This window comes from Gorilla gorilla, chromosome 1 (assembly GCF_029281585.2).
Source record: "Gorilla gorilla gorilla isolate KB3781 chromosome 1, NHGRI_mGorGor1-v2.1_pri, whole genome shotgun sequence".
Lineage (NCBI taxonomy): Eukaryota > Metazoa > Chordata > Mammalia > Primates > Hominidae > Gorilla > Gorilla gorilla.
In genome coordinates, this window is record NC_073224.2 from 186,892,147 (window position 1) to 186,917,982 (window position 25,836).

Genomic DNA, 25,836 nt, shown 5'->3' on the forward strand with positions numbered 1-25,836 from the left:
GCTCACAGGCCGCGTGTGCTGGTTCAGGCCTCACCTACTATTCCCGAGTGGGCCATCTGCACACACCTCAGGCCCCCTCGCCTGAGGCTATGCCCTGTTCTCCCAGGATGCCTGCCTGTGCAGCTACTCTGCGGGCCCCGAGAACTGGACTTTCCACTGATGCCTGCTGTTCTGGCCAGGGCGCTGAGGGGCTTGTGTCCTGCCCCCTCCACCCGGCACCAGGCCAGCACCTGGCAGGAAGCAAGCACAGACATAGCCACAGGCTGCAGGGATAGGGATAATGCTTTTATATTAGTTTTTCTATAACAAGAAAACTCAGCTTTGAGATTTTTATCATTTTTTTCCTTAGAAAAGAATAAAAAATAAAGGCACCCGGAACTTCCCCCACAGGCCTGAAGAACAAAGGTGTCTCCTAGGTGCAGCTGGGTCCTTCCTCCCTGGCTCAGCCCAGCCCCATCACCTCTGCTTCACTCCTGCCCCAAGGCCCCAGCAGCACCCAGGGGGCTCTCCCATCCTGCCTCCGCTGGGCTTGCCCATTGGAAAAGTGCCTGTGTCCTGCCAGGGCGTGGCAGGGAGGGACTCTTAGCAGAGTGACTGCCCAGCACCTGGAGGAGCAGGGTGGGCCAGGCCAGGCCAGCAGTCCTGAAGGCTCCTGTCCCCATAGGGTGGGAAAGGAATAAAAGCCAGCTTTTGTGAGTTCCAGAGGGTGGCAGGCACCTGGCCACAGAGCATGGATACCCTTGTGTCTTCTCCAGGGAACGGACGGACAGATGGACAGGGCAGACGGCGAGCTGCTATGGCTGATTCTGGCTGGGGCAAGAGCTGTCTGTGGCATAGGCTTTGGAGGGCTGTTCGCACATGACTTGTGCATGTGTGTGTGTGTGGTGTGTATGCACACACATACACATGTCAGCAGGGGGAGGGAGTGGGTGCCTGTGTGTGCCAGGGCAGGGGCAGACCCTTCTCTGCATGATTCAGAGGGCGTGGCAGCGGTAGTGGGGATGTGACAGAGACTGTGGTGGTTTGGAGGGCAGTTGTGTGTGGCTGAGCTGGGTGTTTGAGGGTGTGACGTGTGTGCACGTGTCTGGCCGTGGGACACGCCGTGGGAAGGGGTGGAGATATGAGACTGTGTCAGCCAGTGTCATGTGGGATGCCTCATGTGTGCAGCTGGGTGTGTCTGTGTGAGCACGGCAGAGTGGGGGGCTCACAGCACACAGGCGTGTGCTGCAGAAAAGAGTCCGGCGGTCCATCGTCCTGTGGAACATGTAAGAGAGTCAGGGGCCAGCTCAGGGCAGACCCACCAGCCCAAGCAGCCTGAGGGGACCTGCTGTGGGGAGCCCTGCTGGAGGGGGCTCTGGAAAGGCCAGGCTACTATGAGTAGGGAGGGAGCGTTGGCCCTGGGAGCCCAGAGCCAGCGGGGTGCCAGAAGGCCTTTGGGTCCCCCCAGCCACTCCCCAGGGCTTCTCCCAGAGCTCCACTCAACTGACCTGAGATGGGGCAGATTCTCACCCACCCCAGGACTCCACAGCCCCTCATGAGGGCTGTGGTGTCCCCACTGGATGGCCAGTCACCCTGTCGCCCACCCCAACTCTGTGTGAGGACAACGCCTCAGAGAACCAGCTCTACCTTCATACTCCCAGGCCCTGGGAGCTGGGAAAGGTGACCCCCAAGCTCAGCCTCTTGCCAGCCCCTCCACACTTGCGGATACCCAACCCTGTGCACACTCTTCTCTCACCATCAACTTGCGCCCCTCTCCCAGCTCCCTCTGTCACCCACCCAAGTGGCCCTCAACAGCCCCCTCTGGTTCCTCTTTGTCCCAGGCCCTACTTCAGTCAACATTCAACAGTGGCCCGGCAGCCCCTCCCACGGCTACGTCCTGGCCCTGTGACCCCCAGCCTGGCTCACTCCTCACCAGCTCTCCTCTCTCCTCCGACCACACAGCCGCTCCTGGCTCCTCTCCAGTGTCTTTCTCTGAGTCCCTGCCCACCAGCCCTCCTATCTGCACCTCCTTCCCTACCCAACCTGACCCCAGGACCCATGCCTGCAGCCAGCCTCCGGCCAACACACTCCCTTGTTCCTTGCCCTCCTGTCCTGAACTCTTGGCTGAAAAACCCAGCTGTGGGTGGATCCACCTGTTCGTTTTCTCCATACCTTTGGTCTGCGGAGCACCTCCCTGCTGCACAGAGAAAACGGAAGACTGGAGGCATCCGGCTGACATGGCTTCACATCTGGCCACCAAGCCACCAATCTGCCTGTGACAGCAGCCACCCTGCCCTTTGTTCCTCCTGCTAAAGCCAGCAACTTCTACCATTCCCACAGGGGCCTTCAAAGCCAGCTCTTTCCTACATCGGTAACTCCCCCTCCAGGCCAGCCTCTTCCCACCAGCATCCAAGCCAGCCCCCTCCTTTAAGAGGGTGCATGTGGAAGATGCATGTGTGTGTCGGGGCATCTTCCCAGAGCCCCTCACACAGGGCTCCCCTCGAGAGGCCTTTGCTTCCTGTGAGGCTCAGAAAATGAGCGCTTCCTGAACTTCACACCCCATTCCCACCTCTGCCCTCTCATCTCTCACAGCCAAACTTCTCAAAAGGCTGGTCTGCAGTGCCTGGACCCACTTCCTTTCCAGCTGCTCTTCTCATCCCAGCTTCCCCTACTGCTACAAAGTCACAGACAGCCTCCAGGTGGAAAAATCCAGTGGGCGCTCCGCAGTGGTCAGCTCCCTCAGTGCTCAGTTCCCTCAGCCCCTCAGCCCCTCAGCCCCTCAGCAGCACTGACACAGCCAAGTCCCCACTTCTAGACAGGCCTTTGCATGCACGCATCATGTGTACATGTGTGCATGCAGGTGTGTATGTAAGGGCCTGTATACGTGGGTACGCATGGGTGTTTTGTGTGCATGTACTCGCATGTACACACGTATGTGCAAGTATGTACACAGTCTAGGCATGCAAATGTGTCATGGGGTACAAGCATGTATGTGTGTCTGTGTGCATGTGTGTGGTGTGTGTGTTCTGCCTGTGCATGGTTTGTGGATGTGTGTACATGTTGAGACGTGTGTGCACATGAATGTATGTGTGTTGGTGCATCCGTGTGCATTTGTGTGCATGTGCACATGTAGGTGCCTGTGTTACATACATGTGCAAATGCCCTCTGCCCACGGCAGTCTGGGGTTTTCCCACCTCCTTTCCTAACTGCTCTGTCTCAGTCACCTGCCCCCCTCACTCACTCTCCCATGGCAAGCTTCCCCAGCCCCGTGCAGCTTGAGTGATTGTTTCAAGGCTAACAATGCCTGGATCCCTCTCTCCAGACCAGACCTCACTCCTGAGCCCTGACCCACATGTCCAGTGCCCCCCGGTCACTCCCGTGACAGCACCCTCATGCTGGGTGAGAATCTTCTGGAAGGTGTGGGCCTCCCATAGGCTTCAACCTTTCACCCACGGCCTGGTACATCCCAAGTGCTCTTATAAATTTGCTAAATGGGTGGATGAAGCAGAGGCGAGAGGGTGAAGAATGGACAGAAAGACCCTCTACCAGGGTCAGGAAGGGGAAAATGCAGGGAGCAGAAGTGAGTGCTGCCCCATACAGGCCACATACCTAGGTCACATCTGCATCACCTTGTCACTGTCTTGTTTCCTCTTCCTCCTCCTCCTCCTCTTCCTCCTCCTCCTTTTCCTTCCCCAAGCGGCCACGGTCCTTGGAAACGTCACCAAACTCTAAGTTGCCTTCAATGTCCAAGACCTGCAGGTGCTTCAGCCTCCGGAAGGCACTGTCCACCACGGAGCCCACAGCCAGCTTGTTAAACCTGTGTGAGCATTGAGGCAGTCAATGCCAGGAGCCCAACCCCCAAGGAACCCTCCCTTCCCCCAACTGGCCTCTCCAGAAGGTAACAGGGGAGGGAATGGCCCTCCCGGAAAGTGGTGCAGCAGGCAGGAAAGGCCAGGGGCTGAGAGCGCAGTACATGATGGAAGGTACAGGCTGGTCAGGGCAGCTGCAGCTTGTGGTGGGGCTGGCACTGGGCCAGTCTCTGCAAAGTGAGGGGTCTCTCTCTGCGCACACTCTCACTGCTATTTTGGAAGCCACAACTTTGGGAGCTGTCTCTATGCCATCCCTGGCATTAACCCCAAGGCCTGAGGCTCCTGGGCTGCGGTAGCCAGGGGTCACCACAGTGCCTGATGTGGAGTGGCACACAGGCAAGGCCAGCGCTGAGCCAGGCCAAGGCCACACTCAGGGGTGGAAAGGTGGAGGCTGTGGCTCTGATCTCAGGCCCCTCACTCTCTGTGCTTCAGCTACCCTGCAGATGCCTGAGGCACAAGTCAAGCCACCCTGATATCATCGAGCCCTGGGCTTTCTGGGCAACCGAGCTCCTGGGAGCACACTCATCTCTGCCTTGTCTCCTTCTCTCTGATTTGGGGGCAGGGATTGTGGGAAGTGCTGGGAAGAACCACCCTGGCTCTGCTGCATGGAAGCCCCTCATATCCTCAGGGAGCTGCATCCCCTGAATCACTCCAAATCCCCATCTCTTAGTCCCAGAACCCAGGGAGGACCTGAACATCTATTCCTGAGTATGAGGCCCGGACCCAGCCTGGATGGCTGCAGACACAGCAGTCACCTGTGCTCTCAGGGCCTCAGCTCTCTCAGCTGCAAACCGGGAAGATGCTGTCCGGCGTCCTTTCTGCCACAGTAACATTCACAACGCCCATGCGCACTGGCTTCTAACGTTTCCAAAGCCCTTTTACAAACCTAGGAACCATATCGGGCCTGGCCAGGACTGTCGCCACCCTTGAGAGCTGAGCCATGGTTACACAGGCAGCAGTGGAGCCAAGCTGTTCCCACGTGCATCAACTGTCCCGTTGGAGCCGGGGTGGGCCCCACGGGGGTGTGTACAGGGCCGCGAGTGGGCTCCTACCTGAGAAAGATCCCCTTGAGGTTGGGCGTGGAGTTGAAGGCATTGGCGGGCACCGCACTAATCTTATTGTTCTGCAGGTACAGGTACTCAAGTGACTCGGGGAGCCCCTCGGGGATCTCTGTGAGCTGATTGCCAGCGATGTCCAGCAGCTGCAGGGGCGACCAAGGGAGTCAGGGACTCCCACCTGTGCAAAGCACTTAACAGCTCACAGAACTCCCACCAAGCCCCCAGCCTATCTAAATCCAACAATAACCCTGTGTGGAGGAGGGGGTGTCTCTAATTATCCCCACTTCCCAGATTGGGAAATAGAGGCTCAGAGAGGTTAAGTGATCTTTCCAAGGTCACATAACCTATAAAAGGCTGTAGCCAGGTGCGCCTGACTCCAAACCCTTATTCTAATTGATGAACGTCCTACCCAGCTTCTTGTGCCTTCCCACATAAACCCACAGCCAAGACGTTTGCATGTCACAGTCCTACCTCCTGACACACTTGTCATTCCCATTAGACTTGGTCATTCCCAAAGATCTCAAATGGGCAGAGCCCAGGGATCCTCCAGACTCTGAATCTCACCCCACTGGCCCTGGATGGGTGTAGTGGGAGCTGCTTGAGTGGGACTGCTCACTTATAGACCTCAGGGGCCACATGTGCAGAGGCCAGGAGCAACGGTGTGAGACCCACAGTGACCCCAGCACAACAGCCAGGCCCCAGGCCATTCTGTCTCAGATCATCACATGCCTGGCATCCAGGGGAGGGCAGTCAGGAAAGTGGGTTCCCACAGGGAGCCGCTGAAGCCGCTGGGCAGCACCTAACCTGGCAGCACCCCACCCTCCCTCCCAGGTTCTCTGATGAGTTTCCTTTTTTTTTTAATTTGAGACAGGGTCTCACTCTGTCATCCAGGATTGAGTGCTGTAGCGTGATCATAGCTCACTGCCAGCTCTATCTTCCTTAGGCTCAAGTGACCCTCCCACCTCAGCCTCCCAGGGTGAGGTGCATGCCACTGCACGGGGCTAAATTTTTTTTAATTTATTTTTTTGTAGAGATGAGGTCTCATTACGTTGCCCGGGCAGGCCTCAAACTCCTGGGCTCAAGTGATCCTCCTGCCTCAGCCTCTCTAACTGCTGAGATTCAGGCATGAGCCAGCGTACAGAGTGGATTTCTCTTTCACCCACACTGGTTGAGTTGGGGGTTTTGTCACCAAAGTGAACTATGTGCCCAGGCATCCCTGCCTAATTCTGACCATGTGGTCACAGCAGCCACATCGACTGGCCAGCCCCAGAAAGCATGAGTAGATCCCCACCTCCAGCCCTCTGCAGACTGGTGAGGTGGGCCCACAGCTCAGGCTGTCCCCTCTACCTCCCATCCCAAAGCCCAGCCTTCCCCACATACCTACTCGTGTGCCTGCAAAGGGGTGAGCTTGACTCTCCCATACATACCACCCGAACTGGCCCCTGGTCCTCCTGAGCCTAGGGCCCCTACCTGCAGCCATGACCTTCCTTACCTCCACAGCCCTTCTCAAACCTGTATCTGCAGGTGGTGAGCTCAGCTTGGCCATACCAGCTGTACTATGCCCCTCACTCTTGTACCTGCAGGTGGGCTGGGCTCACCCTGGCATGCCAGCCACACCCTCTGCCTGACCCACCTCCTGCCTCCCCTAAGGCCTAGCTTCGCCTTAGCCAGCATCCCCAGCAGATATCTGAAGGTGAATGAGCTCAGCCTGGCCATACCAGAGGAACCTCCCTCACCACCCAGCCCTTCTCCTCACCCTTCAGACAGGTGGGCTCAGGGCAGCCATGCCAGTACCCCCCTCCATGGGCATGGCTCAGCCCCCTCCCTTCCGCTTACCTGCAGATGGGCGAGGTCCACCCAGGCACGGGGGCCCAGGGCCCGGCTGCGCAGTCGGTTGCTGGTGAGGTACAGCTCACGCAGCTGAGCCATGCCCGCCAGCGCCCCTCGTGCCAGGGCAGCCAGCTCATTGCGCTTGACCTTTAGCACATGGACATTTCGAGGCAGCCCAGGTGGCAGCGTGTGCAGCCGGTTGCCCGACAGGTCCAGCGAGCGCAGCAGGCGCAGCTTGCGGAAGGCGTCGCGGTGCACCTGCGGGCTGGTGATGCGGTTGTAGCTGAGGTTGAGCTCCTCCAGGAAGTAGGTGGTGGCAAAGTCTTCGCGGCCAATGCCTGTGATCTGGTTGTGCAGGATCATGAGGGTGCGCACGCGGCGAGGCAGGCCACTGGGCACGCGCTCCAGCGCGTTGTTGTACAGGTGCACCGTGTGCAACCGCTTGAGGCCCTGGAAGGCCAGTGGGTGGATGCCCTGCGCCCGCAGCTGGTTGCTATGCAGCAGCAGGTACTCCAGGCTGCGGATGGGGGTCAGCACGTCCGCGTCCACGCTCCGGATGGCGTTCTTCTCCAAGTGCAGCAGCACCAGGCTGCGCGGCAGCCCAGCTGGGACCCGAGACAGGTTGTTGCTGGACAGATCCAGGTACTCCAGGCTGGAGAGCTTCCTGGGGCAGGGAGGGAATTAGGACGGTTGGCAAGAGCCCACATTGTGCTCATTTCCACCACGATTCCCAAGAGATGTGGCTGGGGAATTGCCACTAGCTCCTCCCAGCTCTGCTGCTCACTGACTGTGGGCCCTCAGTCCTTGCTCCTTGGGTTGACTCAATGATATTCTGGTGTAGGAATGATCCGGCATTTTCTGACACACAGAAGTTTACTTGAAGACCACTATTTAACCTTTTGATAGCCTTTTATGGCTACCCTGGTCCCTTAGAAAAATGAAAATGCATTTGCCTTCAGCAAGAATGCCCGAGTCTGTATTTCGCACCAAGAAGCCAGCCTCCACCAACGCTTCTTTGCCTCACTGGAATCTTGGAAGGCCTTACTTCTACATAGTCCTTGTTCCCAGGGACAGAAATGTCAACAGAGGCACAAGGCTTAAAGTTCCTTCTCCAGGGAAGGTGGGCAGGGGACGTGCGTGAGGGGCTGGGCTGGGCTGGATGGTTGGCCCTGAAGGAGCTTCCCGGGCCCCGTGGTCACGCCAAGGACCTGGTGAGACAAGGACTCACCAGAAGGTCTCGTTGTCCAGGCCCTCGTCAGTCAGGTAGTTGTTCTGCAGGTACAGCTCGCGCAGGCTGCTCAGCTCGCTGAAGGCCCCCGGGGGGATCTTCTCCAGCTTGTTGTTCTGGGGGATGGAAGGGAAGGGAGGAGAGTGTGAGGGAGGGCCGAGGGCAAGGTCAGGGCCTCGGGATGAGGTGTGGAGAGGAGTCTGGGAGCCACCAGGAAGGCACCCAGACCTGAAACAACCCAGGTGTGGGGCCACCAACACCACACACAACCCACTGGCCAGGTGCCCGGGTTTCTGCCCACTTCTCCACAGTAGACTCCATGCTGTCAGCCCCAGGGCCCCACTTGGGCAGCACCTGTGCCCATGTGGGCCTGAGCTCTTCCCCTGCAGGCCCATGCCCCAGTGCCCTGGCTGTGGGGTCTGCTGTGCCCCTCCTTACCCCTCCCCTGCCCACCTTGAGGTGCAGCTTGTACAGCGCAGGCGGCAGGTGCTTAGGCACATGGCGCAGGAAGTTGCTGGACAGGATGAGGACCTCGACGTTGCTGGAGCCGTTGAACATGTTGTCCGGCAGCCCGGCGTCTGCCAGCTTGTTGTTGTGCAGGTACACAGACCTGGGGGTCAAGGCACAGGTCCTCACCCACCTGGGCTCCCCAGGCCCTGCGCCAGCTCATCTGGTGAGCCTCTAAACCCTTGCCCAGGCTGCTCTCCTTCCATCCAAACTCAAGGGTACAGAGTTAGAAGCACCTCAGATGTTGCCTACACAGCTGACAGAACCAAGGACCAGAAGGGGCCGTGCCCCACCACAGGTGGTCCCATAAGCTAGCGGGAGACATAGGATTTCCTGACCGCTGGCAGAGGCCCCTCCACACCTTTCAAGGTCTCAGTTGACCCCTGACCCTTTCATCCCTGGAGTCCTTGCCTGACTCGCGGCCCCTTCATCCCTGCCTGTCAACCCCACGCAGCCTGGCTCTGAGTTCCTAGGACCTCCTAAACACAGGGCCTATCTCTGCCTGCCTCTTTGGCCCTAGTGCCAGCACAGGGCCTGTCTCAGAGGAGGTGGCCCTCATCCATTCAGCAAATATATAGTTAATATATTATGTAATATAATATATTAAATAGAGATATATGCATATATATATATAAAAGGTGTATAAATAAATATATATATATGAGATGCCAGAGCTGTTCTAGACTGAGGGCATAACAGTGGACATGACCAATGAGACAGACCCTGCCCTCGTGGAGCCAACATACTAGAAGGAGGGAAGACAAGGAACAAGGGTCATCTGTGACAGACACAGCTCAATTTTGCTGTGTGGCCTGTCTTGAGCCTCTGTCTGTGGGATGGGGCCGTGTACAGTGGTCCTGGGTCCTCAGACAGATGGAGAGAGTCACTGAGATGGCAGACGCAGGGATGGAAGGGCACTGGGGTTGTCCAGCCCCCAGACTGTCCTGGAGGCGGCTCCCCGGCAGCCCCCCACCCCGCCTGCACCACACTGCTCTCTCGCACACCTATGCTGGAGGGCGGTTGCTCCTCCCAATGCAGCTCAGCGAAGGGCAGTTCTGCCTGTTGAAAGATGCTCCCCTTCCCAGGGGCTGGGAAAGTGGGGACATCCTCACTGGTTCACCACAATTCCTGTAGACGACACTCTCTGTCCTCACCTCCTGGCCCGAGTTGTCCTCCTCTGTTAGGGCCCCTGGGTGTCCCTCCACCACAGCCCTGAGTGCAGGGCCTCCTTCGGGACCTGTCTCTGCCTCACACAGGATGGCAGCCTCCACCTCAGCCCCTCCCCTTGCCCCAGCCCAAGCCCTGACCACCCCCGACCTCTGACCTCAAGTTTGGCTTCTGGCCAAAGGTGAGCCCATAGATCTTGGTGAGATAGTTGGCAGCAAAGTCCACACTGATCAGGGCGTTTGGCAGGAAGCGGGGTGCCAAGGTCAGCTGGGAAGGGAAGAGTTGGGGCCGAAAGAGCAATGGAGGAGCAGAGGCCAGCTGTGGGTCCCACTGCCTGCTGCCCACCGGGGCCCCCTCACTGTGTCTCCCTGCAACCAGGCCATCTTTCTCAAATGGAAACTTGTCCTACCCCCTCTGCAAAAACAAAAACAAAACCTCTCTGGCTGTCCTCAGCACTCAGCTTGGCATTCAAGGCCCTCAGGACTTGTCCCCTGCCCTGCCCGTCCTCCTGGGTTCATCCCGAGTGGATAAGGGGCAGAGGTGGGTGTGGCTTTTACACCTGATCTCAGCCAAAAGACCAAGAAGTGATGGGTGTGACTTTAAGGTTGCTCTGGCTTCTCCAAGAATGGGGGGCAAGTGAGGAGGCAAGTGAGGAGGCAAGCGTCCAGGTGAGGGATGGGGGCCAGTGCGGTAAGAGCTGAGGACCTCAATGGGACTGGACGTGGTGAGGAAGCTCAGAGCCCAGAGGCACCATTTGTGGCTTGGACCAGTGGTGCTGTAGGTGGCTGGAGATGCCCCCTTGCAGAGCTGGGATGACAGAGGAGGACTGGGTCTGGGTGCTGTGGGCGGGAAGCTGTAGCTTCCTTCCACTGGATGTCTAGGGGAAATGTCAAGGAGGCAGGCAGACCTTTGAGTCTCAAGTCCAAGGAGCAGAAAGAGTTGGAGACAGCCACTGGACATGGCCATGATGCAGATGGGAGACAGAGTCTGGGAGGGCACAGGTCACCTCCAGAGAGTTCAGTGAGAGAAGGGGCTGGGACAGAGCTCTGGAGCACACCAAATATTTTGAACATGAGTACCCTTGTGCCTTCACTCATGACATTCCTTCTACTGCCCCCCACCCTGGGGCCCCTGCCTAGAATCCTATTACCCTCCATGCCCCTGCTCAAATACCATCTCCTCCAGGAAGCCCTCCAGGTATGCCTTCCCCAGTGGGGACAAGCTCTTCCCCCTCTACACTCCTGTGGGCCTTGGCTTCTGTCTTCATGACCTGACACACTCTGATGCCCTGAGTTATAGGCATGGGGTCCGTGTCTCCCCCACCCCCGACCCAGGGCCATGTCTGAGCAGCAACAAGGACCCAGCAGGGAGTCCAGAAAGGCCCTGGTGAAAGTTCATGGAACTCAGGGAAGACAATGCCTGGAGGACAGGGCAGCAACCCCCCACCCTACCTCAAGCCCCTCACCTTGTTATTGGCCAAGTACAGGTAATTGAGGTTGGTCAGATGCTCAAATGCCTTCTCTGGGAGCCCTTCAAAGGACAGGCATCGGTCAGAGCCCTGGATGGAGGAGACGCTACAGGGAAGCACAGCAAGCGCCCACCCTCCTCCCCCACCTGCCTGCCAGGACTGGGGAGGCAGAGGCAGCTCAGATCCCCTCCCAAGCAGTCGGGTGGCCTGCCCAGCCCTGTTCTTTCTCCTTGCTCACATGAGCCCAGGCTCAGAGGAGCAGGCAGTTATTGTCTACTGAGAGACTGACTCCTCACTCCGAGTGGGGATGACCCCTGAGAGGTCAGGCCAGCAGCAGAGCATCCAGCCTGACCCTTTCCTGCCAGAAAGAAGTGCTCCCCTCCAGGAGAGCCCCAGAAGGTCACAGCCCCATCCACAGGCAGGGGGGCCGGGCCGGGAATGGCTCCATGCAGGGTGGGGCTGCGGCTCTGGGCCTCCTCACCACCTGGCTCACCCCTGCTCCATCTGGCAGATGTGTCAGGACTCGGCTGCTACCGGGAGCCCTGCCAGGCTGGCCTCTGACTCTCGTTTCTGGGCTCCAAGACCCCCAGATGCTGGACCTCACCCACATATCTAACAAGAGGGAACAGTTATATAAACTGGCATGTCTCTCCATGGAACACCCTGCTGCCACTATGTAAGATGATGGTCAATGAGAGGCTTTAGCAACACGAGAGAGGCGGCTGAGCTGACGGCTAAGAGAAACAAAGCAGGCTGTGATATCATAGCATGTGTTCAGCCACGAGTTTAAAACACAAAGGAAAAAAGACCACTGGACTGTGGTGCTGGCTGCACCGCTGACTAAAACTCAGCCAATTATACCTTCAAATTGGGTAAATCCTACAGTATATAAATGATACTTCAAGAAAGCTGCTTTTTTAAAAATGGAAACAAATTTACCAAAATGTCAATAGTAGTTAATTCCAAGTGGCAAAATTATGAGAAATTTTCTCTTTCCATTTTATTTTACAAAGTTTCTATCCCAGTCAGATGTTATTTTTGTCATCAGGAAAAAAAATCTTTTTAAAATGTGAGGACTCTGCAACTCTTGGGTTCTAAAGGCCCTCGGAACCGAAGATCCTGTGACAAGGTTCTGGAAGCTCAGCTTCTCTGAAGCCTCTCTCCTGCGCATCCCCCAGGTCTTAGAAACACCCGCCTGGGGTGCACGGGAGGGATCAGAAGCTGGTTGGCGTGTAAGAGGTTTTCTCGCTCTAGGGAGATTCTTCAACCAATCACCATGTCAATAGACACAGAGGTTTCCCATTTTTCACATGATGAAGATCAGGGATCCAAACTTCTTCAGAAAGCTAAAGAGGCACCATTTGTCCCATTGGAATGGCAGGCTTTGCAGCCATTGTTGCATAGGGATTACACAAATTGAAGAGCACGGGAAACATGAAGACTTCCCTTCATCTGATCCACATGCATGTGGCAGCTCAAGGCTTTGTTATAGGAGCCATGACTGTTGGTATGGGGTAGTCCATGTATCAGGAATTCTGGGCAAATCCTAAGCCTTAGAAGGAGAGATGCTGTCTTGGTCTTGTTGGAGGAGCTTGCTTTAGTTAGACAGCTTTTTTCACTCTTATTGCCCAGACTGGAGTGCAATGGTGTGATCTCAGCTCACTGCAACCTCCGCCTCCCGGGTTCATGTGATTCTTCTGCCTCAGCCTCCTGAGTAGCTCGGATTACAGGTGCCTGTCAGCACGCCGGGATAATTTTTTGTATTTTTAGTAGAGACGGGGTTTTGCCATGTAGGCCAGGCTGGTCTCGAACTCCTGACCTCAGGTGATCCACCTGCCTTGGCCTCCCAAAATGCTGGGATTACAGGCGTGAACCACCGCGCCCAGCCTAGTCAGACATCTTGAAACATGTCACCTGAATGCGCTTGATGGTGTTGAAATGTCCACTTTCTTAAACTGTTCAGATGAAATTAGTTATAAAGAAGACAGGGACATCTAGGGAAAATGTCAAGGAGGCAGGCAGACCTTTGAGTCTCAAGTCCAAGGAGTAGAAAAGGTTGGAGACACAAGGATGGGAGGGCACTGGGGTTGTCCAGGCCAACCCTGATGTACTCCCAGTTGCTGCAGAATCTCACATGTTGGATGTTATATAAGGGTCCTATTTGCCCCAGTTAATTTAACTTTTTTCTGCCTGTCTTGTGGACTGGTTGGCTCTTTTAGAACTCTGTCCAAAAGTGCATGGAATATAACTTGTAAAGCCTCCCATAACTGATACTATCTATGTGTGTGTTTAAACCAAATTTAGAAAGCTTACGATAGAGTTGCATAGTAATAGTATTTATTAAAGAATCACAAGTGTAAACATGAAAATAACTTATGGATTCTAGTTTAGTTCTTTCATAATTGCAGAATTATATTTTTGCTGCTGTTAGAATCATTTTTAAATGTCATCTTGAAGTAGAATCCTGTATTTTAACTCATGCAAAGGTAAGTGAACGCTTTAAAAATGTGTGCATTGCTTATTTTTATTTTTTATTTATTTTATTTTATTTTTATTTTATTTTATATTATTTTATTTTTTATTTATTTTATTTTGCTTATAAACATCCAACTAAACAAATGACCTGTAATGGAATTGATGAATGACTTATGAGCATATGCTGGTTTGGCCAGATGGTATACACAAACTTTTATGTACTACAGAATGTTATTACACTTGTGAAATTCTCTTGTCTAACCTGAATTTACATTCCATGGTGATAACATGGTATATGTATTGTTATTAAAGTAAGTGACTATGTCAAAAAAAAAAAAAGAAATATCCGTGTAGTATTCAGGCAACAATAGGGAGCCCCCTTGCCCGTGTGGAGCTGGTTCTCATGCAGCCCCACTGCTAGCCCGGCCCGGTCCTGCTCTCTTCCATCCACACCCCAAGATCCGCAGGGCCAAGCTCTCCCCCTGGGCACCCAGCATCGTTCAGGCCCCCAAGGCCCCACTTGGTATCCCTGACCCTGGGCTCTGGGTGGCCCCTCACCTCGGGAAGTCAGGCGGTTGTTTTGCAGGTTCAGCGTCTCCAGCCGGTGCAGCCGGGAGAGCTCCTCAGGGTAGATCTTTTCCAGCTGGTTGTTCTAGGGGGTAGGGGGCCGCAAGGAAGCAGCATCAGCCTAGTGGGGTGTGCCCTGGACTCCATTCCCTACCCATAGCTCCAGTCCTAGAATCCAGTCCACCTGCTGGGCACCTCCCTTGGAATTCTCCCCCATGGCAGCAGACCTGGCCAGCTCTGGGCCAGGTCTGCATATGGGCTCTGGGGCACAGCAGTGATCACAACAGGTGTGTGGGTCCTGCCTTCAGGGAGCCCACACATGGACATCTACGGGCAGTTCAAACTCGACATGCTATCTCCTCCAGGCCTGCTCCTGGAGCGTTCCCACCTCGTGACAGGCAACCATAGCTGCTCCCCAAGCCAGAAACCACTTTTCCTTCCCCTCCTTGGCCCTGCAGTCCCCTCTCCACTTGGAATGAATGGAAAGCTGGGGCAGGTACCACCTCCTCCCGAAGCCTTCCTGGGTTGGGTTGGAGCTGGATTAGGAGGTTGCTCTGGGCCCCACACACAGTCCTTCCATTTCCATCTGGTGCCTCTATCTGTTTAAGAAGTCTCTGCCTCGCCACTGACTGTAAGCACAGGGCAGGGAACGCCAAGCCCTGCCTCCATGCCCAGCCCCTACACAGGACCAGAGGCCCAGTGCAGGCACCTGAGAGTTGATGTGTGGATGAAAGAGCAAAGGAACCAACAGTAAGAGCTGCCCTCAATGTGGCCCTTTCTCTCAGTGGCTGCCCTGGCCTTGGGCTCCCACAGCCGCCAGCTCAGACCCACCAGTGTGGATGCCAGTAGGCAAGTCACTCTCCCGCACCAGGCCTGATCACCTCTGGGAACAGGTGCCACAGCCCCTCCGTCTCCCTAGGGCTGCTGGGCCGCACAAGGCGAGGATGGGTGCACCTGCACTCCAGGGTGCTCCCGGTCTGGACACTGTCCCACCTCTCAAGGTTCCAAATTCTAGCCTGCCCCTTGGCTGGAGACAGCGCTCCATCCTCCGAGGCCCCAGAGTATTCTGTCAGGTCTACTTTGCTCTGGTTTTCCTGACCGTGTAATGGTGGCTGTGCATTCAGAGGGTCAGCTGCTGGGCAGGTCTGTGTCCATTTTCAGACAGAGCCTGGCTTGACTTACTGGGCCCAGCCTGGACTCTAAGTGAGCAAAGTGGGTTTTATTGTACTATCACAGTGCTCCGTGACTGGGACATCAGGAGGGTGTCACCTGGTGCGGCCAGGGCCCCAGAAATCTGACCTGCCCCAGCACCCTGTGGTTGGGAGTGGAGAGCCGCACATATTGGAGGTTCTGGGTGAACAGGTTGCTGGGAGTGTCAGGGTTCTGGGATGGGAACCAAGGGTGTGTGGGGCAGCCCCCGTGACCACGGGTGCAACGCCGACCTCACCTGCAGAGATAGGTGGTTGGTGTGCTCAGGCAGGTCCCCCGGGAACTCACGCAGGTCAATACCGCCACAGTCCACGACGCCCTCCTGGGAACAGGCACAGTCTCGGGGGCAGCTGACCGCGGCTGGGCCAGGCCCGGGCTCCTCAGGGCTCAGTACCAGCACCGGCTCCTCCTCCGCAAATTCGTTCTCTTCCGGGCTCAGGCTGTGGCCGCCGCTTCGGCCAAATCCTGGGGCCCTCACGGCAAGCACAGGTCCCAGGTGCAGCTGTGGCGGCAGCAGCAGCAGGAGCAGCAGCACCCGGCTCTGGGCCATGGTGCCTGCAGGGGGTGCCGAGTCAGAAGCGCCTGGGCGCCAGGGCTGACGGAACCTGTGAGGTACAGTGGACACAGCTGGGGCCCTCGAAAGTCATGACGGGGCCCTCCCGAGCACAAAGCAGGGCCCACTCTGGACTGTCCTCAGAGCCCAGCCGATGACTGACTGCTGCCCTCCGCACCTGCCCAACCCCCACCAGGCTGCCCTCCAGAGGCGGGGGACGAGGTAAAGCCCTGTCCTCTGGCAGGTCTGCAAAACCTTCTGCAGCCTTCATTCAGCAGGCTTGGCCCTAAGGAGTCCGTACCCCTATTTCCTAGAAGGGGAAGCTGAGACACGACCTGGACTGTGCTGAGCCCTTGCTATCCTGGCACTGGCGGTGTGGGAAGACCCCCTGCCTCCTCCAGCAGCCACAGGCCATGGTGAGCCAGCACTGGCAGGGTGCATCCCGGCTCTCCAGCTCGCCATTCTCAGGTCTTCCTGACTTGGTCCTGACTCTCTTCCAACTGTCCCCTCAACTGCCCCCAGTTCTACAGGACTATTGAATAGCTCCTCCCTCCAGGCCTTTGCACATGCTGTTCCTTCTGCCTAGAGTGCCCTTCCTCTGTCTTGTGCAATCAGCATTTTCTTTTCTGGGAACCAATTCCAGTGCTATGAACATGGGAAGAGGGGGAGCAGCAGGACACTGAGATGCCCCAGGGCTCCCCATGACTGTGTTCACCCAGAGCTTAGCATTAGTTGGGTTGGGTTTTGAATAGCAAAGGTATCTTCTTCCCACAGAGAGCTGTGAGCAACTCTCTGTGTCTGGGTATAGGTCAAGCCCAGAGCCCAGAACAGAGAAAGCATCAGCGACTACAGCTGCTGCTGCCCTCATGGCCTCCCAAGTCCCATTCCTGATGTGTATCCCCTCAGCTGCCCTCACCAGGGCCTGATGTGCTCAGTGACCACTGCCATCTGCCAGAGACCACTCCCTGGCATGGCCCCCGGGTCCAGCAAGGATGGGGTACAGGGGATGATCTCAGGCCCACAGAGGAAGATGCTGAAAGATGCCATTGTCCCAGCAGTCCCGTGGCGTAGGCTTGGCTCTTGGGGGGTTCCTGGTTTCTGTTTACAGGGACTCAGACATCTCTGGGCTCTGATAAGACATGCTGGTAGCTCAGGTTCACTGACTCTCAGGTCCCGCAAATCCCAGTTTGAGTCCCACCTCTGATCTTGCTGAGCCTCAGTTTCCTTGTCTGTACAATGCAGATGATACATCTAAACACACAGCTTCTGTGGAGTAAGATAACATGCAAAGCACCTGGCTTTTAGGTGATGAGGTGATAAGGTGATGCAATTAGGTGATGAGGAGCTGCTGTCACCACTGCAGCAACGACACACAGTAACATGCTGCACTAAGTGAGCAGCAGGGACAGCGGCAAGGACCTGCTGTGGATGCCTCCAGCACGGGGGACATTCACTCCTGATCTGAGTGGCCACAAGCACTGGCTCAGGCTGAGCCTCTCACCCCATCACCAGATCAGAAACCATGACCATAAAGCAGCTAGAAGGGTCTGGCAAGACCCTGGGCCTAGGAGGGTTTTGTAAACTGGGGAGCTTGACAGTGATGTTAATGACCGGAGCTAGCGGCCCGAGCTGCAACCTTGGCTCTGGCCTCAGCTCTGGCTCTTATGGGACTATAATCATCTAAACCTCAGCTTTCTCCCCCATCCTTGGGGATGATAACAGCACTGTCCTTATGGGAGGACTGAGAGGGGTCAGTGAAATGCATGTGCTGCACATAGTAAGTGCTCAATAAACGTTAGCTTTTCCTGCCACTAATTGTCTGTTCCGTGGGCATGGTCTGCACCCCTGCCACACCACTGCTCACTCCAGAATCCTCTGCTGCTGCTCCTTTTCCTTCCCTTGTCTAGATCTTGTAGATCTTGCTGGGCATTTTTTTTTTTTTTTTAGACAAGGCCTCACTCTGTCACCCAGGCTGGAGTGCAGTGGTGCAATCATAGCTCACTGTAACCTTGAGCTCCTGGGCTGAAGTGATCCTCCAGCCTCAGCCTCTCAAGCAACTGGGACTGCAGGGGTGCACAACCGTGCCAGCCAAATTTTTAAATTTTGTGTAAAGATGGGGTCTCTCTATGTTGCCCAGGTGGTCTCAAACTCCTAACCTCAAGTGATCCTCACATCTTTGCCTCCCAAAGTGCTGAGATTACAGGCATGAGTCACTTGGCCTGGCCCTTCGTTTGGGCTTTGTGACCCAATCCCAAGCCCACCTCCTCCCAGAAGATGTTGCAGACATCGTAGCTGCCTCTGAGTTCCTGCTGCCCTGTGGTGGCTGTAGGAGTTCAGATACCACTTTGTCTCACTTGGTGGTTCACCCAGTTCTCTGAAGTACGGGCCTATTTGTGCCTGGGCCTGTACTGGGCACTGGGGACATAGGTGAGGTAGAAAAGATCCCTGTCCTCCATCTGGAGGGGGCAACAGACCCCGGTACCAATAACCACTGCCCACCCAGACTGGGGGTGAAGGGGCAGCATAAAAGGGGTCCCAAGGAGTAGGAGGCCCTAGAGGAGACAGGAGGGGTGGCAGCCAGGCTTGCTTGACCCTACAGATCCACATGGTTTATGGAGACTCAGGTCTCAGCCACTGGCCCGGCAGAGAACCAGGGAGCCTGGCACACCTGCAGCTTCCAGGCTCCAGGGATCAGTCGGCAGCAGCAACTGGCTCCCACAGCAGCCCAGCCCTACGCTCACTCCACCACACCTCTGCTGCCCCTGCCCCTGACCCAACATCAGTCTACAGACCATCATTCCCATAGCACATCATAAACTCCACAGCCAGCTCAACAGCCATTAGCCCCTTGGCCATCTGACCCCACTGTAGTCCGGGGTTCTAAGAGTGGGAGTGTGGGCACAGGCCCAGGTCCCAAATTCAATCAGGGCAGAAGGCCAAGGAGAAGAATCCAGGGGAAGGAGTTCTGGTCTCACATATCCTGCGCACGTACCAGGCAGGCTGTTCTGCCTCCTCGCCTTCCATTTGGTATCTGTAAAAATCTGTAAACTGTATCCATAAAAATATTGAATTTATATTAACATTCTGCACCGTACTGAAAATGTTACCATCACCACTTTACAACTCAGGGAGCTGAGCCCAATGGGGTCAGCCAGTGAACAGCTGTTAAGTGGCAAAGCTGAGCTCCCAGCCCACGTCATATCAACAACGCTACGCTGCTCTCCCCTAGGCCAAGCATGACAGGAAGCAGGGGACCCAGACAGAAGACTCAGCGTGGCTTCTGCCCTTCAGAGGCCCACAGCTGCACGGTTCACTCCATTAGCCACTGGCCACATGTGGCTACTGGGCACTTGAAATGTGGCTGGTCCACATAGAGATGTAAGTGTAAAATGTAGTGTCCATAGATCTCAAAGACGTTGTACAAAAAATAATGTAGGATATCTTATTAATATTAATATTAATGACATCAAATCCCATTTATTGTTATATTGATTACATGATAATATTTTGAACAGGTTAAATAAATGTTACCAGTTTCATTTTATTTTTTAAAATGTGGCTTCTGGCTAGACAAGGTGGCTCATGCCTGTAATCCCAGTGTGGGAGGCTGAGACAGGTAGATCACTTGAGCCCAGGAGTTTGAGACCAGCCTGGGCAAGATGGCGAAACTTCGTCTCTCTAAAAAATACAAAAAATTAGCCAGGTGAGGTAGCATGCACCTGTAGTCTCAGCTACTCAGGAGGCTGAAGTGGGAGGATCACCTGAGCCCAGGAGTTTGAGGCTGCTGTGAGCCGTGATCGCACCCCTGCACTCTAGCCTGGGTAACAAAGTGAGACCATCTCAAAAAAAAAAAAAAAAAAAAAAAAAAAGACCTCCAGAAAATTTTGCATTGCATATGTGGCTTGCATTTGTGGCTCACGTTATATTTCTATTGGACAGTGCTGGTCTGCAGCATTATATATAAGCTGAGTATTATAATCCCATTCTAAGGGATGACTACCAGGCAAAAGGGAAAGGGTCATACAAGCAAGGGGGTCAATGTGTGCAAAGGCCCAGAGGCAAGACAGTTCACACTCACAAGACTGTCTGGTGGGGGATAGGGACTACGAGTGATACAAAAAGGCACAGTCGCCACAAGCCCAGGCCACAAAGGAGAGACGTGAAGGGCAGGTTAGGGAGTGTGGTCCTTATCACTGGAAGACGAGGACCACTGAAAGGCAGGAGCGTGACACAGGCAGGTTTGTGGGTGGACGTGAGGCTGTGCAGTTGGGACAGGTGAGGGCTAAGGGGCCTGCCCCTGGCAGAGAGAGAGGTGCTGGACTGCAGGAATGGAGGGAGAGGTAGGAAGGACAGACAGGGCTTGGAGAGTGGTCCCTCCAGCTTCGCCAGCCACTCTCAGGGCTGTGAGGCCCTGGGAAGGTCCAGCCCTACTACCTGGTTTGCCGTGTGACCTTGGCCATACCACTGACCCATCTGAGTCTAAATTTTCCAACTTCCTTTTTTTTTTTTTTTTTGAGACAGGGTCTCCCTCTGCTACCCAGGCTGGACTGCAGTAGCACAGTCATGGCTCACTGCAGCCTTGGGCTCCTGGGCTCAAGTGATCCTCCCACCTCAGCCTCGCGAGTAGCTGAAACTACAGGCATGTGCCTCCACACCTGGCATCTGGCTAATTTTTTATTTTTAGAAATGGGGTCTCACTATGTTGCCCAGGCTGTTCTTGAACTTCTGGCCTTCTGCCTCGGCCTCCCAAAGTGCTGGGATTACAGGCATAAGCCACTGTACCCAGCCTTGCTCTTCTAAGAATGGAGCAAGATAAGCCCCCCAAGGCCCCTTCTGTGTACCCAGCCATGTGGAAGGTGTGTGGGGAAGAACAGGGGAGCTCCCTGGTCTCCAGGAGTTTCAAGTCCACCTGGTGAGGAACATCTCAAACCCCTGGACAGCGGGGCAGCTCAGCCAGCAGTGAGTGTTTCTCATATGGAGAGCTTTAGAGACAGAAGGGCATGGGTTCCAATTCTGACTGCCGTGTAAGCCTGGATGAGCCACTTTACTGCTCCGAGCCTCTGTTAACTAGTCTAAGAAATGGAGTTGGGAGCTACTTGTGAGAATTAAATGAAATAGCAGTCTCAGCCTGTCACCGCTGGCATCAAATAGGTGTGACATACCAGGGGTTACTGTTACTGAGAAAGTAAGTGGGACCCACTGTCTCCCCTGACCACCACCAGGGAACCAAACCTCAAGGCCCAAAGTGTGAGGTTAAGGTAGGACTAGAAGAAGGAAGGGAAAGGAAGCCCCAAATCAAGAGGCGGATCCTCAGCCCTCAGCACTACCTTCCTTCTCCACTCAAATTCAGTACAAATCAACTGACCACCTGCTCTGTGCTGGGCCCCAAACAGCTGCATCTTATTGACTCTAATAGAAATCCTGGGACTACATGTTCGTCTTCCTATTCTGCAGATTTGGAGCTCAAGCACAAAGGGCTGGCATTGCTGCCCATCCCTAGAAAGCTCCTGCTGAAATGCCCCTGCTCAGGGAAGTCTCTCCTGCCCCCTTGGCTGGGTTAGGGTGTTTCTGGGTGCTTCCACAGCAACCTTGGCTGGCTTTATCCTTCAAGTCTCAGCTGAGCCTCCCCTGTCTCCCCAGGCATGGAGTGGGTGCTGGGGAAATGTTTGCTGAATGAACGACTTTGTGAAAGGCAGAGTTGGAAAAGATCTAAAGATCTGCAGGATGATCTGCTCTGACTCCCCCAGTTTGCAAATTAGTGTGTTAAAGCCAAGGCCAAGAGTAAAATGTGGGTCTTCTGACTCCTGCCCAGAGCCTTGAGTTGGCCTGGAAGACTGAGCAGGAGTTCTCCAAGTGGACGAAGTGGGAGAAACAGCCCTCCAGGCAGAGGTAGGGTGTGATCAAAAGGTAGGGGGGTGGGGCTAGAGGAGAGGGACGTGTGTTTAAGGAAGGGTCAACAGGGCGGGAGGCCTAGGTGGCCAAGGGCCTCCACCGCCATGCTAGTGTTGGTGACAGGGACTCATTAAGGGTTCCAAGCAGGACACGGCCAGCACTCTCATGTATGACTACACCAAGCCTAAAAGTGCCACCATTAGTAATCCCCTACCCTAGACTCAGACAGAAGGGATAAAGTGTGCTCCCACAGATGGCATGAAAACAGTCGTGTGACTCTGACATTTCTTAACTTGCACTCTAGGCTAGAGTAGACTGGGTCTTGGGCCCTAAGAGTGGACATGAGGGAGCAGAACCCCCAGAGCAGTCCCCCCTGATCTTTCCCAGGGCAGTCCACGGGCTCTTCTGAGTGACCTACCTCGGAATGCTGTGCGCCTGCAGATCAGCCGGCCTCCTTGCTCACCATGAGCCCTCCTGCCTCGCCGCTGCCTTCCCAGTGTGGAAGGTTTCTATGTAAAGGAGGGATAGGGGACGGGACCACCCAGGGGCTCTCCCGGTTCACACCAGTGGGGCCTCTTGGAGCAGGGCAGACCACAGCTTCCCCTTCCCTGGCCAGCCGGTAATCGAAGGGCAGACAGGTCAGTAATTCACTCCAAGCGCTGGGTGAGCATCCTCCGCGCCTCCCGGACCAGCTCAGTCAGTGCCGCGCGCACCGGGGCCAGGGTGCTCGCCCCTTGCTGCCGCGCCTGCTCCTCTCCAAAAAGCTGCGGCTGCCTCTCCTAGCCCCAGCCCCCGAGGCTGCCAGGAGCCTCGCAGCCCCGCCACCACCTCCTCTTCCACCTGACGGCGCGTCAGGTATTCCAACGCCAAGATCTCGTCCCCCGCCCCAGGCCGGGCTGTGGCTCGGGGACCTGGAACCTGGGGCTTCTGCCGCATTCGCAGGAAGGCGCGGATCTCGCTCCTCGCGCTTCGCGGACCCCCACCCCTTCCTCCGTCCAGCTGTCCCGGCTGGGAAGCAGCCGCGTAGACAGATAGACGGACTCCAGGCCGCCAGCTGAGACCTTTAGCTCAACTAGTGGTTGGCACTAAGCTGGGGCGGCACAGTGGCCGGGGAAGCCGAGCCCCGGAGGGGACCCACCCGGCGTCCGACGCGCCCTGGGGCCAGACCTCTGCCCCTCTCTGGGCCTCAGTTTCTCTATCTATAAAGAGGTGGAGGTTGGACTCGCTAGGGGGCCTGATGAGTTGACGTGGAAAGACGCGGGGATACTTCGGGCCCAGGCTCTCATGACAGGGGTCCCCGCCCCTACACAGTTCCACCTGCCCCCCACATTCCCTGTCGCCCGCCGGCGTCCTCCCACTCCAGCCCCCGCCCCCATCCGCCCTCAGATTCTTTCCAGATGTGCGCAGCGGGAGGGGCCTGGGGACGGGGACCAGCCTCTGCTCAGAGAGGAGAAGGCCCCTGCCTGGGTCCTGACTGCGCAAGGGTCGCACTCCAGAGGAGGAGATCTCCGGTCGTGCCCTGGGTGCAGGGTCCTACAGAGGGGGTGAGATGCGGCGGGCCCGCCCCAGGCAGCTGCTGGAGCCATCCGGAGAGGTGGGGACGTCTGAGTGCGCTGCCCGGGCTCAGCCCCCGGCCCCTCGGCCCACCCCGGCCGCCAGCGCCCTGTACCTGCTGCGCCCCGGCGCCGAGCGGAGCCCCACCGGCCGAACGCGCTCCCCCAGTCTCAGCTGCGCTCCGCGGGCTCGGGCTCCTTCCATTCAAGTCAAGCTGGGCGCTCTCCGCGACGCAAGTTTTGTTGTGGGTTTTCTCCTCCCCGCCTCTCTCCCGCCCCCCTCCCCCACTCCCCACCCCCCCGTGAGCATCTGCTGGACGCCGGCCTCCTTCGGACACAGGCGTAGGGTCCCCCCAGGCGCGGGCAGGAGAAAGCCTGCCCCTCCCCGCTTGGGACTTGGCCGATTCCCACTTCCCGGGGAGGCAGAGCCGCCGCACCGACCCCTCTCAGCCCCGGCCGCCGCACCACGCCCCCCGAACCCCCACCCGGGAGACCGGGAAGGCGGGCTGTCTGGTCCGCGATGCTTCCTAGTTCCCAGCCTTCCGCACTGGAACTGGACCCCATTTAGGCCCCGACACCTGAAAGGAGGGCTGGGGAGAGGGGTTCTTCGACCCAGTGCCTCTGAGCTGTATCTTCCTCATTACAGAGGATGTTGCAACCGCTCCAGGCACGAGTACCTTTCCGTTCACTCTCCCACCCTGGGGTCCTGGGCCGTGGCTAATGGGGCCGCCAGCCAAGACCCTGCTGGGCCTCTTCCCGGAAAAGTTCCCCACGCTCCACCCCACCCTCCACTCCCATCCCTGTTGGCCCTGGGCACACAGCCTGGTGAGCCTTGAAGAATGGTAAATTGGGCCGGAGTCGGGGACATGCAGATCCCAGTCACAGAGAAACAGGGCGGGTGAACAGTGAGACCTCACGCCACCATATTGCTCCCAGGAACTGAAAATGTTTCCAAGTAAAGGAGTATTAACTGAAGCAACACTGTTTGGCGCCAGGGGCTTCGGCGGTGGAACAGGCAATGCGGCTGGGCTTAGGTGGTACTTGGCACCTCCACTGTGTAGCAAGCCTCTTCCCCTTACCTGCTCTGGCCTGTGGGCAGGGCATCTACAGCTGCCTCACCTGGCTGCCCTCCCACTGAAGAGGGGGAAGGATGCATAAGTCACACGTGGGACCCCTTGCTCAACCTTAACCTGAATGAATGAATGAATGAATGGCCCCTGTAAAGCAGCTCCAGACCTTTCACTGGCTGCCACCCCCATGGCAGCCTGGTTATACCACATGCATTATGCTCTGCTTCACAACTCTGGAAAGGAAGAACTGCTGCTGCCCCACTTTATAGAAAAGAGATGGCCTCAGAAAGGATACTTGACTGAGTAAAATGCCCATTCACTGGCAGAGCTGGGGTTTTGACCCCAGGTTTACCCTTCTCCACAGCCCAAGTTCTTCCCATGATGGAAACAGGCAGGTAACTTGAGCAGGCAAATGTAGAGTCTAGATTTGAACCCAGGACTGTCTGTTTCCATTACACCAACAACCCAAGAACTTAGCAAGAATGGGGAGGGAAAATATTTTGCCTTCTTTGGCCTCAAATTCCAGTCCTTTTGGAGCTCAAACTTACAAGAGTTGGTATGATTCACAGCATTGGACCTGGACCAACAGAGATGCATCTCGTGTCTTCTCCTGAACACTGAGCCTAGATTCAAGTAGAGCTAAAAGGACAGGATTCTACTAGCTTGAATACTCATGAACTAAAAATCTTTTAGGACAATGAGAGCCAGCACATATTGAGTGCCTAATAAATGACAGGCACCATCCTAAATCCTTAAAATATCTTAATCATCCTAACCCTGTGGGGAAGATATTCTCTATACTTATAACTGCTAAGGCCAAGGTGTTTCAGGGGCCAGCTACACGGCACACCACACACCCAGTACCCACCACCTCCCAGAGAAATAGACTCTTCTATGGAATGCTGAGCAAATGCCCATGTGTGCTTTGTGGTTGGCTGCTACTATAGATATAAGCTGCAGGAAGAATCACTTTGAGTGTCTCTGGTGGAAAAATGGAGGCAACCTTGGTGCTCTAGAAGCAAATCCTCTTTCAGAAGGATTGTAAAGGCAGAGTTTGAAATTGAGGTTTCCTGAATCTACTTGTGCTGCTTCAATTCCTTCATGCTGCCCCTCAATTTCAGCTCCTGTTTGATATTACTGAAGTACATAGTGTCAAGTACAAGCTTTAAGCTTGGAGCTGGGTTCAAATCCTAGCTAGGTTCAAATGAATATAAAAATAGTACCTACACTTCACAGTATGTCTAAATTGGAGAATGCAAGTACAGAACTTTACATAGTACCTGGCACATGGTAAGTGCTCAGTAAATGGTAGCTATTGCTGCAAAACTATCACCCAGACCTGACCAAATAGCCAGGAAACATTATTAAAATAGAAATGACAAGTGGCAAGAATTAAACAGTAACCTCTGTA

At 55.6% G+C, this 25,836-nt stretch overlaps 1 protein-coding gene and 1 pseudogene across 4 annotated transcripts; one reads left to right on the forward strand and one right to left on the reverse strand.

Moving 5' to 3' along the window:
* Window positions 1–272: 272 nt before the first annotated feature.
* Window positions 273–23,822, reverse strand: PODN (podocan). Of its 4 annotated transcripts, none has more exons than XM_004025811.5 (11): window positions 23,472–23,822; window positions 15,596–15,962; window positions 14,140–14,233; window positions 11,104–11,168; window positions 9,796–9,905; window positions 8,418–8,574; window positions 7,965–8,080; window positions 6,743–7,400; window positions 4,901–5,049; window positions 3,589–3,796; window positions 273–1,254 (listed from the first exon to the last, which is right to left on the reverse strand). In XM_004025811.5, the coding sequence occupies exons 1-10, from the start codon at window positions 23,558–23,560 to the stop codon at window positions 3,613–3,615; spliced, it is 1,989 nt and encodes a 662-aa protein (XP_004025860.3). In that variant the 5' UTR covers window positions 23,561–23,822; the 3' UTR covers window positions 273–1,254; window positions 3,589–3,612. The 4 variants fall into 4 exon arrangements, with proteins under 4 accessions (XP_004025860.3, XP_055205204.2, XP_018874330.3 ...); XM_055349229.2 differs by having other exon boundaries at window positions 3,609–3,796; window positions 23,472–23,634; XM_019018785.3 differs by lacking the exon at window positions 23,472–23,822 and adding an exon at window positions 16,827–17,297 and having other exon boundaries at window positions 3,609–3,796.
* On the forward strand, window positions 12,368–12,663 carry LOC109024620 (HIG1 domain family member 1A, mitochondrial-like; annotated as a pseudogene).
* Window positions 23,823–25,836: the final 2,014 nt, after the last annotated feature.

Excerpts from the sequence above, each read along its gene's own strand:
- PODN (XM_019018785.3), bottom strand. The coding sequence starts at position 17,161 with ATGTATCATCTGCATTGTACAGACAAGGAAACTGAGGCTCAGCAAGAT. Across the intron at positions 14,234-15,595 it reads CCAACCACCTATCTCTGCAG|AACAACCAGCTGGAAAAGAT; the intron begins GTGAGGTCGGCG and ends CCTACCCCCTAG. Across the intron at positions 5,050-6,742 it reads TGGACCTCGCCCATCTGCAG|CTGCTGGACATCGCTGGCAA; the intron begins GTAAGCGGAAGG and ends TCGCCCCTGCAG.